The 12902-nt window shown below is 36.8% G+C and overlaps 1 protein-coding gene across 2 annotated transcripts in view; it reads left to right on the top strand.

The window, feature by feature from the left end:
- Positions 1-12631, top strand: part of STS (steroid sulfatase) — a 109080-nt gene extending 96449 nt beyond the window's left edge. For both annotated transcript variants that reach the window (XM_005425182.2, XM_031060414.1), the window contains exons 10-11: positions 6478-6900; positions 9025-12631. In XM_005425182.2, coding sequence (XP_005425239.1) covers positions 6478-6860 — 383 coding nt within the window. In that variant the 3' untranslated portion in view covers positions 6861-6900; positions 9025-12631. The remainder of the gene's footprint in view (positions 1-6477; positions 6901-9024) is intronic.
- Positions 12632-12902: the final 271 nt, after the last annotated feature.

Below are 12902 nucleotides of genomic sequence, written 5' to 3'. Positions count from 1 at the left end.
AGATGCTAAACTGCACATACATTTTTACGATAAAACCAAATTTCAGTCATTGTGGTTTTTTTTTTTTTTTAATATTTAGGACTGCCTGATACTGATTTTTTTGCACCAAATTACTTGCAAATACTCATTTTCTTCAACTGAACTTTTTTTCGTCTCATAAAAGAAACTCCTTTGTTCTGATGTCACTTATGCTTAACTGAATAAATTTCCAATTTTTTTTTCAAAAGGTTGTCTAAGTGACCTAGTAACTTTATAAAAATAAAAAAAAAATTAACTAGCTATGAGACTTGTAAGGAAGAGTAAATAATTTTTTCTTTGACTTTTTAAAGTAAAGAAAATTATTATTCAGTGTTCTTTGGCACACCACAAAGTTTCCGGCAACTGCAGTTATAAAATTTCTATTTTTAGTTTTTAAAGTAACTTTGAACAATTATGTCTTTGGTTTTAGGTGTATGTCTGGTAACTTAAATGTTACGCATGGTAGTAATTTTCATATTAATTATTTTGAGTACTTCACTAGCATTCCATGTGTCAACAGCTTAATTTTTGACATCCAAATTTTGAAAATTTCTGAAGAAAATAATTTATAAAAAAAATTCCTGGGGATAGGTTTGGTTTTGGCTGACACTAACTTATCTAAAAATATTTGCAGAAATTGCTTAGGACTTCAATGGCATCTTTCTCCCATATGTTTGATTAATATCAGAGAAATTGCTGTCTGAATCTTACAGATATGTTCTTTTCACTCAGAAAAATTGCATCCACTTTATGAAAGAGGAAAATGATTGTCCCAAATTTATTTTCTGTTAGTAAGATGCATTCCTGAAGGACAGGAAAAATAATCCTAATACAAAACAGAGTTCTGAATAGGTTTCTCTTTGGGTTTTGCCATCTTTGGCAAAGTGTTTCTGCTTTGCTCCTAAGGATGTTCTTAAATGATTAACTGATTACTGAAAGGATGTTCTTAATCTCTTGCTGACTCCCATGGAAAACTGCTACATGAAAATCAAGACTATTTTTTTCATAAGCAAGAAAAATAAGGCTTTTCTGTTTTCAAGAACTTCTTACATAGACTGAAAATGAGCAGGGTTTTTTGGGTGGTTTTTTTCTGGTTTGGTTTAGTTTAGGTTTCTTTTTTGCGTGTGTGTGCCAACATTATCTTCTGTCTTGAGCATGCCATCAGCTGCTGCTCAGAAGAACTGAAAATTACATGGACCATTCAGCAGATAAATATTCTTCAAACAAATCTTTAGCAGGTGTCTGGATTATTTCCATGAAATTGCTACAGATGGAATTTTTCTTCCAGAGCAATATGTATTCTTCCATGTTGCTATCACCTAAGACATCTTAATATGAGGCATAACATTGCATTATAGCACTTCCTACTTTAGCAACATAATTTCTATACCCACCGATTCTTCTCTTTTAGGACTTTCTTCAACAAGAAACCACTGCAAATGATCAATCAATTCTTTTTGAAGGTGATGATGAAGAATTCAGGAAAATAATTCTTTTTCATCTAGTACGATTCAACAAGATAATCTTGACTTTTGAACAGAATTCAGTAGAAGTTTCTCATATCACAGCACTAACTCTTGATAATGAGCTCAGTAATGAGATTTCTGTCTTCAGCAGTCTGAGCATGGTTTCAGTGTGTCTTGTATTTTTCCTGCAGCAGTTGTTCAGTAAGATTATTAGATACTCAGGAATGTGCAATCCTTTCTGGTTTACTGTAGGATTTTTTCTAAACATTTAAAAATCACTGCTACTGCTGTTTTTTTCATGGAGTTTGCTTAAATACTGTAAGTTCTGCACAGTTCTTTATGCAAGTCTCTTCTAGCAACAACTGATTGTTGTTAACCAACATTGTATCTTTGAATATCACTCAGTTATTCTCCATCTACACTGGGACATGATGTGCTGTCTTGACTGGTGCAACAAAATAACACTAGAAGATACCCAGACACTTAAAACAGCTATCTAAAAATATAAAAAAATAAGTAGTTTTCATCGTAAGAACCACAAAGTTACAATTTTTTAAACTCAAATTGAGTATTTTATTAGCTGTTAGAGAAATGCACATAATCATAAAAATAATGTGTCATTTCATTGTAGTAACCAAACAGTGTTGTCTTTGCTATATAGAGCTATATATAGTTGTACAAGAATTTCACAACTGAAGCCTTTTCTCCAGTGTTAAATGATCGAAGAGCTGAATATATGTGATATCTGCTATGAATAAGATTAGCAAAGAACCTAAAAATTCTGAATGAACTTAGAGGAAGCAAGAAGAAAGGATTCAATCTAATAACAAGAGTTATCTGAAGAAAGTAATTTTCAAGTGAGTTGCAGTTTTTATCTGCTACTGTCTAGAAGTGTTGAAAAGCATGAGTTAGAGTGTTGGAGTTGACAATGGCTACAGAGCACACCTGAGACACAGAAAAGTCTGTCTCAGTTTGTGTTGGTCTGCTACACCCAAACGGCTCCCCTCAGAGGCATCTGAGTTCAAGCAGGGACTAGCTCCCCAATGTACAGTGGAGAACAGCCCTGTTTAACTTGTTCTTCTACAGAAAGAAGCAACACAATAATATAAGCCAAGGAAATGACAGTAGCTGCAAACCTATAAAGCTACTGTCATAGATTAAATGCAGTGAAAATGAACTCCAGGCAATAAGACAACAATAGCTTCTATGCATGTCAAGAACTGCTTATCAGAAAACCTCCATTTGCCATCAGTGATTAAGAAGGGTGTTTTTATAACAGAAATGGCATCCTTATCCAGTGTGTCACTTCATCTTGAATATATTAATATATCTTACTGAGAGACTTTTATTTAATCTCAAGGCATCCACCAGTCTGTTGGAGCAACTATTGTCTGTATGAGAGGATAAATAGCTGGATAAAGGATAATAAAAGGAGTCTTCTAGGGAGATTGAACACTGAACAGCTATGTTCATAGCAGATTTGCTTGGAATAATGGCAACCTATCTTAATTTGAAATTATTTAGAAGTACAACTTCTTTAATTTTTGTTTTTCTTAACATGTAAAGGAAAGAGGCATTCTGAGAGCAAACTTACTGGACAGCTCAGAGAACTGGAAAATTGCAGTAAAATAGAACTGAAATTATTTGTGAAGCACTGGGGCAGGACCTTTAAGGGTGCTGCAGGCTTAGACCCTGCCTGCTGTTTCAGAAGGGGCTTGATATACTTGGCTTTGGGGAAGCCCTGACAATTTTACTACTAATTTCACTGTGGAAGAGACATACAGTTATCTTTATATAACAAGGGTTTACTATCCAGATACTTTGGAGAACACAGGTACCGTTAATTACTGGGAGATTAATTTGAACCTTGTAGTTAACCTTCTGACAGAATGAGATTTTATGTCAGCTGAGAGACTGGGAGAGAGCTCTCTCTTTTTAATATCATGCCTTATACAGTTCATCAGCTTTACTGATTAGAAGTCTGACAGTTCTTAATGTCTCCTGGTATACTGCACTGGCTGCTCCTCAGCCACAGCCACTGACAGGCTTTAGTTTTCATCCTGCTTAGAAAAGAGGTATTTAAAGTCTGCTGCTGCTTCTCCAGCACAACATGCAGTTCCAGAAGCACTGCTGCAGTGCAACAGATAAACATTGCACAGGAACACGCTTTGCACTCCCAGAGCTCAGTGTTTTGTGACATTCTGTAGCTGCTTATCTGATAAAGTACCATCAGCTCTTCAGAACACTAGCAGTGTCACTCAGACATGAGATGATGTCACGTATGCCTTGTCCCCAAACCCACACGTGATTTTGAAACATGCTGTATGCTCTGCATGTAACAAAACCTAAACAAGTCTTTATTTTGTGTGGGGGAAAAAAATCCTGGTGCAGCTTCCTTATTTCTTTCTTTCCCCATTTCTTACCTATATGGGCTGCTTGTACTGGCTTCCATTAATTCGGAATTCCCAATTTTGTATTGCTGTCTGTAAGCCCTTCAGCAGACCTGGTGCTACAATGCCCGACACTAAAAAAAGTGGCTGAAATTTTTCTTTTCAATGTCATTCAGCACAAATGTACTATGAAAGACCAATGTGTGGGAAGACAGCTTGACCACAAAATTCTCATGTGCGTGACCTTATTGGAATTTCTTTTAACTGACATTTTAGTAGCCATATAATTTTTTTTCTGCTGATCTTCTGTCAGGTTGTTATAGTGCTGTGAATCAAATTCTCAGACAAGTGTTGCATGGTCTATGATGGCACACAGTGCACTGAATAATCAGGCCCTTTGGCTTTTTTATGTTTTTTATCATCCATCTTGCCAATTAAACATGTCTGAGGAGCCTGAACCAATGCTTAGTACAGAATTACATGCTTTCTCAGAATAAAAATTCAAAATATCAGCAAACAAGAGATATATTTCTTGGAAATGTTTTGCGCATAAGTTCAAAGAAACTTAAGTGGCAGTATTTGATTTTGTTTGTTTAAATTCTAAGAAAACAAGATACTTAAGTGCTAGACCAACCTTTCAAAATGTTACTGGAGGCAGATGAAGGAATGCCATCTTATGCTACCTGACCTTATCTTGCTTTGCCTTCCTTTAAATTTCCTTTCATTTTTTCCCAGTAAGACTGTGCCATTGCAGCTGTCACAGTCAGAGCCTTTTAAAACCTGCCACATCCCATTGTCTGTGCCAGCAAGTCACTCAGCCTTTAAAAGTCCTTCCCCTTTGCTGACTTCCAAGAAGCATTTAGAGTCTTCTCCCAGTCTAATGGGTATAATAGCCATCACCTATCTGACCCCGATTTAAATGGAGACCAGGTGAACTGGTAGTCCCCAGGCTCTGTCATTGAATTGGTTCCTAAAGGAAAAATCGCTTCTAATGTGAAAAATGTTGTGGAATAGAAGAAGTTGTAAAGAATCTTAAGGTCACCTACTGTCCTTTAAATCCATGTTATAGTCTAGAACTGCAGCCTGTGACCCTTAAGTCTGCTGAAACATTTTTCTTTAAATCTGTTTTGATTCTTTAAAAGCTGAGTGTGATGTAGTTACAGGATAGCATATACCAGTTCATCTCTGCTCTACCCATACCACATTTTCTAGTGCCTTCCACTCTGTTGTACCAATGAATTGATTAATAAATATTAACTACTGTAGCACACATGAATCTTTGAAAGTCTGTTACTAGGTTAACAGGCTTTCTGTTACCTTAACAAAATTCAACAAAATACCAAAAAGAGATTTTTCACTCAGTATTTAAAAACTCGAGATGATAAAAAAAAATCACAATAGGGTGCTGAGAAATGTAAATTACTGATGACTACAGTTTTCCAATGTTTTTATAGTCTCAAGTGGGCAGTTAATCTGACATTATAAATTTCAGTTGTTTAGTAACCTGCTTTTATTAAGAATAAAATGCAGATTTTTCTTACTCTAATTAATTATTCTTTGTCCCATTTCTGAAGAACTATATACTTCATTGGCTGTAGGAGGATGGTGTGCTTCCCTGGAAGTTCTGTTCTATCTGTTTCTGCCTTTCCTATTTGTTCTGTGATACTTGAGGAAAACAGTAAACACTTTCTTGTTCACAGCTTTCTTGTTAAATGTTTTCTGATTCTCCACTGACCTCTTTGAGGGTGCTTCTTGAAAGAACTAACTGATATTTGCCTATTCTTATTCCAAGAAATAACTAGGATTTTCAAGCAGTGAAAGCATCAACTGAAGTTACATAAGGATGGGCAGTTCTGTTTCCTGTACACAGAAAATTAAACTAAGAATGACCTATAAGTCTATCAATGAAGAACTTTGGTCCTCATTTTGCAAAGCAGAATGTCACCTAAGAGTTGTGCTACTGTAACTGTTATTTATAATTTATATTTGGAAAAATTATATGAAAGCATAAGAGGAATTTAGCATCCATTATGCCTTTTCATGTCATCCTGTTATCCTGTTTAATAAAATGAGTATCCAGGTGTTTGCAATGAAAACATGGGGCAGAAGACAATGGGTTAATACAACAAAGAGAGGAAGAGAGGGAAAAGGTAACAATGAAATTATTTAGATAAGCAAAATGAGAAGCAGACAGGGCCCAGCAGTGGGTAAATATAGCCAAGGGGCAAAACCCCATTTTAATAAGCCTTGAAGAAGACTTAGTATATATTTCTGCAAATTTTCTTAGCACTGTTTATATCAAACTAAATGTTACTTAAAGTATTCTATAATTTGGTTAATCAGAATTCTTCCAAGGGAATGAAATTATCATAGTTGCTTCATAAATATGTGTAGCATGAAAATCATGATGTTTTGCTTATTTTTGCTTTGCTCAATCTTGTTTTAGTCTTTCAGTATGCTGCAGATTTTGTTACAGTGTGTCTGTACTGTCTTTTTACTGGAAGACTGACTTCCCATGTTGGTGGAATTTCCTAAGACCAAGGAACTTCCATTTTGTTATTTTATCACTTTATCACCGACTGTTTTGTGGCTGTAAATTGCAGGTGAATCTGTCTGGAAGGTCTTCTTCTTCACTCCCAACTTCAGTCCTGAGGACTCCAATGGTTGCTATGATTCTCACGTTTGCTTCTGCCATGGAGGATTCATTACACGACATGATCCTCCACTGCTCTTTGATCTGTCCAGAGACCCTGAAGAGAAAGTGCCACTGACTCCAGAAACTGAGAGCCGTTTCTACGAAATCATCAGGGTCATACAACAAGCAGTAGACAACCACACCAGATCCCTGCATGCTGTTCCTAACCAGCTGTCATGGGACAACCTTCTCTGGAAGCCATGGCTCCAGCTCTGCTGCTCATCTCTCTTTCAGTCTTGCTACTGTGACTATGAGTCAGGAGGGAGTCCACTGCAGGTGCATTTGGGATAAATAAGCTTCAATCCCCTTTCAGAAACTGGACCAGCTGAGTGTGAGTGTCTGACTTGAACTTGGGGTACAGGCCTTCAGAAGGTTTTGTTGTGTTGGTGGAGGACCAGTCTTCAAATACATGTTGCAGTAGAAGAGAATTTCAGTCAAGAAAACGTGTGAGGAGAGGGAAGGCAAGACACACCTTCTCTGTCCTTGTCACACAGCATGAAGGGCACATTGCCATCCTCATATACACATGGGTAAAAATGTAGGCATTTTCTATGGGAGATAATTTTCTAGACCTTCAGCTTGGGCTTTTGTCTTACACAGCAAAGAATTTACCTATCAGTTCTGTCAATCACAACTACTAAATGCACACTTTCCTGTCCTTTTTACTAAGTGTTATCCATTAGTAAGACATAGCACTGAGTAATTGAAAACAGAGAGATAATAGTGGAGAGGTCCTCCTGTGACAGTCATTTTGTAACTGATAGATAGGTTAAGAGCAGACTTGCAACAGATCTCTGTTAATAACCATGACAAATATGAAAAAACTGACAGCTTGCCAACAGTCTTGAATGTGCCATAAAAATGCACAGAGCTATGGTAGTAGAAGACCTTGTGTCCGTGTTAAAATGATGCTCCTCAGCATCCCTGCTGTCCTATTGCATGGCAGCAACCTTTGTTTCAAAAGGATACTCTTGAATTGCACCAGCTGCGTGCTTGAGTGTGTACCATAAGTCTCCATATATATATGTATTTATATATATATGTGCATAAATCCTTCAATCCTTGATATAGGCACATCCTTATGGTCATATTCCGATTGATAAAAGAAAATATTTGGTCCATACTTGAGATATGAGTTCCAAATTCACATGATACCACAAATTTGTCTTTCACTTATTTGTCATACTTATTCTTCCATTGATGAAAGAAATCATAAATAAATAAAATTTGGTCTTCCTTTAAATATCTTTGCCATCTTTTAAGCCCTCTGAATAGGATCCATCATTTTCTGAAAATAAGCTTGGGCTTGAATACTTAAAGCCAAATATAACTGTCTCTGAGTTCTCAGCAAGGTCTTGGGAAATCTACTGTCCTCAAGGGCTAATTTTTGTATCCCTTTTTATCTCTGTCTTATTCAGGCACATTTTCTTTCCACTCTACAGGCAGACAAACTATTTTCTTTGGCATACTGCAGATGAAAAGAAGATATCAGCAAAATACTAAAATGATTTGATGCCTGATAATAGAAGGTGACTTGCTCCTTATCAGAAAGCAGCAGTTAATTCCCACATTACAATGTATTAAAAGCTGTTTGGGGCAAAAGTGATCTGTGATGATAGTAATGCAGTAGCTTCAGTCAGCCAGCATTAAGGTTGTGACCCAGTTCTTGTGAGCTATTGAAGCCTTTCCTTTAAAAATATATTGTGATAAATGGTATATTTCTCTGTCTGTAAAACCTAGGCTTTATTTGATTTTTCCATTGCAGATTCATTCAAAATTTCATTCTCCACAATACCCAGAAGCCTCTCCTGGGAAATGTACTTTTTCCTTGAAGTCCTATTTTTAATGTTTCACCTTGTGTTCATGATCTTAATTATGCCCTCAGCAAACTCTCTGTAGGAGGCAAAGCCCCGTGACCAATATTTATCACTGAATGTACTACATAACCTTAGGATGAAAAATGCCTCTCATTTGAATACAAATATTGTTCCATGAGAGCAGCTGCCTTTCAATGTCATGGCAGGATCTGTACATCCCAAATTTTTGATCCTCGCCATGTGGCCCTAGAACCCCTTGGGGCATGGCACTGGTGCCAGCATGTCCCTCCTTGCAGCCAAAGGGCAGCACTCAGGCCCAGCTGTGGCCAGAGTGCAGAAACACCACGGTGTGGAGAGATGCTCTTTCCAACTCCCACAGCTCTGCCACAGCTTACACAAAAGCTTTTCGGACAAGTACTACTGACGAAAATGGGAAAAAAGAAAAAAGTGGTGTGTTCAGTATACAGTGCTAACTCAGACAAGGGGTTTGGTGTCATTAGTTCTACTTTGTTTCCACAGTTTCTGATCTGTGACCTTTACAGAGTACTAAATGTATATTCTCAAGGACACCCAGATTGAATTTTTTTTAATCAGGAAGACGCTGTGTTGCTATTATTTCTTTTTCTTTCTTTTTGCAGGTGCAAGAATTCTTTGTTCTGCTAGGCACAACAGCTGTTCTGTGCTGCTTGATCAAATATCAAAAATGATGACTTTTCTACTGCTCTGATTTCTTCTTGCCTGAATATGATTCTTTCATACCCCCCTTGGTTTTTGATGCCATCTTTCTAATCTCCTTTCTTAAAACATCCACACCCCTGAAATATTTTTCCATCTATTTTTTTGCCACTCAGTCCTTCTGTTTTCTTGTCATATTGATTGTAATGGCTATTTTGCCTTAATCAATCAGAAAATGCATAGTAGTCTTTGTCATAAAATTTGACTTGTAAGGCTCGTTGACTCTGATAACATCCTGCTTATTTAAGGTCCAACAAGAATTAACTTTGCATTATGAAATATAAGGAATTAAAACATACCTGAGATGTTGATTAATATAAATAATATAAAAAATTTCTTGTTTGTGGCACAAACATAATATTTTACAAAGTATAATTTATTACAATGTTTAATACTTTGACATAAGCAGTAAAATCTGAAATCCATTCTTAAAATTGTTCCTTCAAGAAAGATTCTGTGAAGAACATGGCAGTATTTTTCGTATTCTTTGTTAATTCCATTTCATTTAATACCTAAAATAAACCTTACGTGTATTGCAAATGCATTATATCTTTCAGTACTATACCTTCTGTTCTGGAGCTGGTGTGTCAGATCAGGGTAATTAAAGTAGTCTTGTTTATCTGCAAAATAAAATGTGAAGGACAATATAACATTTGTGTAATGGCACTGCCTGATCTAACAAGGAGAAGTTCTGTTTTTAACAGCAGGTTATTGATGGCATGTACCTGATTCACAATTTACTAACAAGGAAGGCTCAAGGAGAGTGTGCTGCTCTGATACTTGGAAACTGACTTTCAATCTATCGTTTAATGAGCACTGCTCTTGTAACATGGTGCCTGTTTATAGGATATGTCATTTTAAACAGGGAGTTCAGCTCCAGAGGATAGTGTATTCCTCTACAGAATTGTTTAACAGTATCATATCCTAATTTGTGACAGAGTCCCTGTACAGCCCAGAGCAAGTCATTTAACTCATTTCTCAACTCCTCTGCTGCACTCAGAAAAGGAAAACAGTATTTCTCTAACTGCTGGGAATACTGAAAGAACAGAAAATGCTGAAAGTGGTAAGCTGGTAAAGGTGAACTTTCTAGTACCTTCTCTATAGAACACACAATTTAAAAGCTGGAAATATAGGATGTAGAAGATCCCCCTATATGAGACAGTTGGTGATACCCTTAACTTGAGGTTTGCAGGTGGGTTATGTGTGTAATTTAGTGGGATTTTGATCTGGAGGAGAAAGAATAGATGGCTAAAAAAAGATACATGCTTAGGAGTCAGAGAAAATTTTAAGTTCCATTTTTATAATTATATTTATTCTCTTTTTTAGCAGTCAGGAAACTATGTGGAATAATAAATAATGTTTTTGCCTCAAGGACTGGATGTCACAGGTTCTCAGCTCTTAAAAATAGAGATGTCCCAACTTGCCTCCAATTATGGTCAGAAAAATCAAAAGTTAAAAAAAAAAGGAAATAGGAGCTTTGGAGAGAGGTGTCAGCTTGCTTAAATCCAACTGAAAGTTTGCAGAGAACTTAAGAGAATCTGTTCCATATACTTCACAGGTCAGTGAGAATCATCACTTGCCAGCAATCATTTATTTCACACTGTAGTAATGGGAAATCTGGGTATTTAGATATGTGGACAATGTAAAAAGTTTCACTTAAGATATTGCTTGATATGGTAAAAAATGGAAAAAGAAAGAACAAGAGTACAAGCATAGCTACAAAAATCATATTAAAGTATGATTATTAAAAAATCCTAAAATCCAAAAGTCCTATTAAAGTATGTTTATTAAAATTTGTTTTAATTTATGTTTTTGACATCCATTACTACAATAGTTTTTACTTACGTTAGAACATAATAGTTCTGTGCTTAAGATAGATCTTTTCACCTTCTCTGTCATTTCCCTTTCCTCTGGCATTGCCCATGCAGCATCCAAAACATGCAGTAAGGAGCGAGAGGCAGCCACCCTGCCCATGTATGCTACAAGCGGTGTGGCCAGACATGTTGGCAGGAGGAAAAGCTTGGGCAAAGCTCTGCACTGGGAACCACCAGGAAGCAAACAATGTCTGGGGCTTGTCTCTAATCTGAAGACAGAGATCTGGAAATTGACCCTGAGATTAGGTCAACTGGTTAAACTGGTTAAGCTGGTTAGAGAGCAGAGCTAATAACACCAGAGTTCAGGGCTGGATCCCCATGGGGGCCAGTCACCGAAGAGCTGGACTTGATAATCCTTCTGGATCCCTTCCAACTAAGAATATTCTGTGATTCTGTGAAGTTGCTGGTTCCTCTGGGTAGGTCAGAGACTGCAGGTGACCAGGAGGAATGAGGTCCCCTCTGTGGCCAACGGGACTGTCATGTGTTCTGCAACAGGGTCCTTCTGTGTCAGGATGTCAGGTGGAAATTAGTTTAGAACCTACAGGATGCAGGACCTCTCGCCTCTGAATAATTATACCAAGCAGACTGCTCCTGAATCATCATACATGAGGTGACAGATCTTAGTCTGACACTCTAAGGCAGCAACAGTCTCACACAATTTTTTTTTTGCTGGAGGACCAGAACACCTGAGCCAGGCTCTAGGGATTCCCAGTTTACAGGCTGCTAAAACTGCAAATAATTCAGGGAATCCTGGAAACACCCTGGCAGATAAGGCTGACAGATATGGCTTTTCCATGCTCTTCTTCGTAGCTTTTATTTACATCAAAACTAATAAGAATCTGCTTAGAACTTCACATGTACAGAAAACAAAGGATTGTGCAAATTTTTCTTAAGATCCACCCCTCCCTAATTTTATCCTGTGAGTTTGGTACTGAGAACAATGGGATTGTGCCAATGCAAGGCACAGCAACTGAAGGTTTCTTATATACATGGAAGATTCTGAATTTCAGACTCCCACTGGAGTTTGTGCCATACTGGTTAGTGAGACAAAGACTGGCTTGATTATCTGTGCATCTCTGTTGCACTGTCAAGGTTATGAAACATTTCTGAGCTTGGGAGACGTGAATTATAAGGTTTTGCGATGTTTATGTAGCATCTCCTGAATGCCTAAAAAACATTCCTTTAATATAAATCATGTTAGGTTCCCTATGTAGATTAATGTTAGTCTTATCTATTAGAAAATGGTGTTGCAGGTACTTTCTTTGGAAAAGAAAGCTATATTAGAAGATAACAAATTTGGGGTCAGCTCAGTTTTAAAAACCCTCCAACGCTTTTTATTCTACCTTTATCCGATAATAAAGCCTTTTTATGCAGATAATACGTCATTGTACCTGATTTACGTGAAAAATACTGTCAAATAGTTTAAATTATAAGGCAGAGCTCTTTATTGTGACACTTATTTTAAGTGAATTTGATACAAAGTTGCTTTGGGTAGCGATATTTATTACAAAGAATTAGATACAAAGCATCTCAAAAGCCTTATGGACTCAAGTTGGGCTGCAAGAGAATAACTTTTGTTTAATATTGTCTTTCTTGTTCATAATTAAAAAATAAAGTAATGAAGAAAAAGCTTTAAGAATAGTTTGCCTGTGCTGTTAGTGATAAAAAGAATACTTGAAATTTGTGCTATATGCGAGAATTTTTTTCTTTTTTTTTCCTCATTGTTATCTTTTATGTTATAGCTCCACCTGCCAAGCAGACAGTATTTTTACTCAGATATAGGAAAACATGCTGATTGGTTGTCAACCTTGCATTGTCATATGCAATGCATTGGGAAGTAACTGATTAATGCCACTCTTCTGGAGACTGTTTAAACTTCAGGGAGATTGTTAGAATTGAAGCTTTAG

Source organism: Geospiza fortis, unplaced genomic scaffold (assembly GCF_000277835.1).
Source record: "Geospiza fortis unplaced genomic scaffold, GeoFor_1.0 scaffold50, whole genome shotgun sequence".
Taxonomy (NCBI): domain Eukaryota; kingdom Metazoa; phylum Chordata; class Aves; order Passeriformes; family Thraupidae; genus Geospiza; species Geospiza fortis.
The sequence above is the reverse complement of the archived record's forward strand: the minus strand, read 5'-3'. Positions and strand labels throughout refer to the sequence as shown.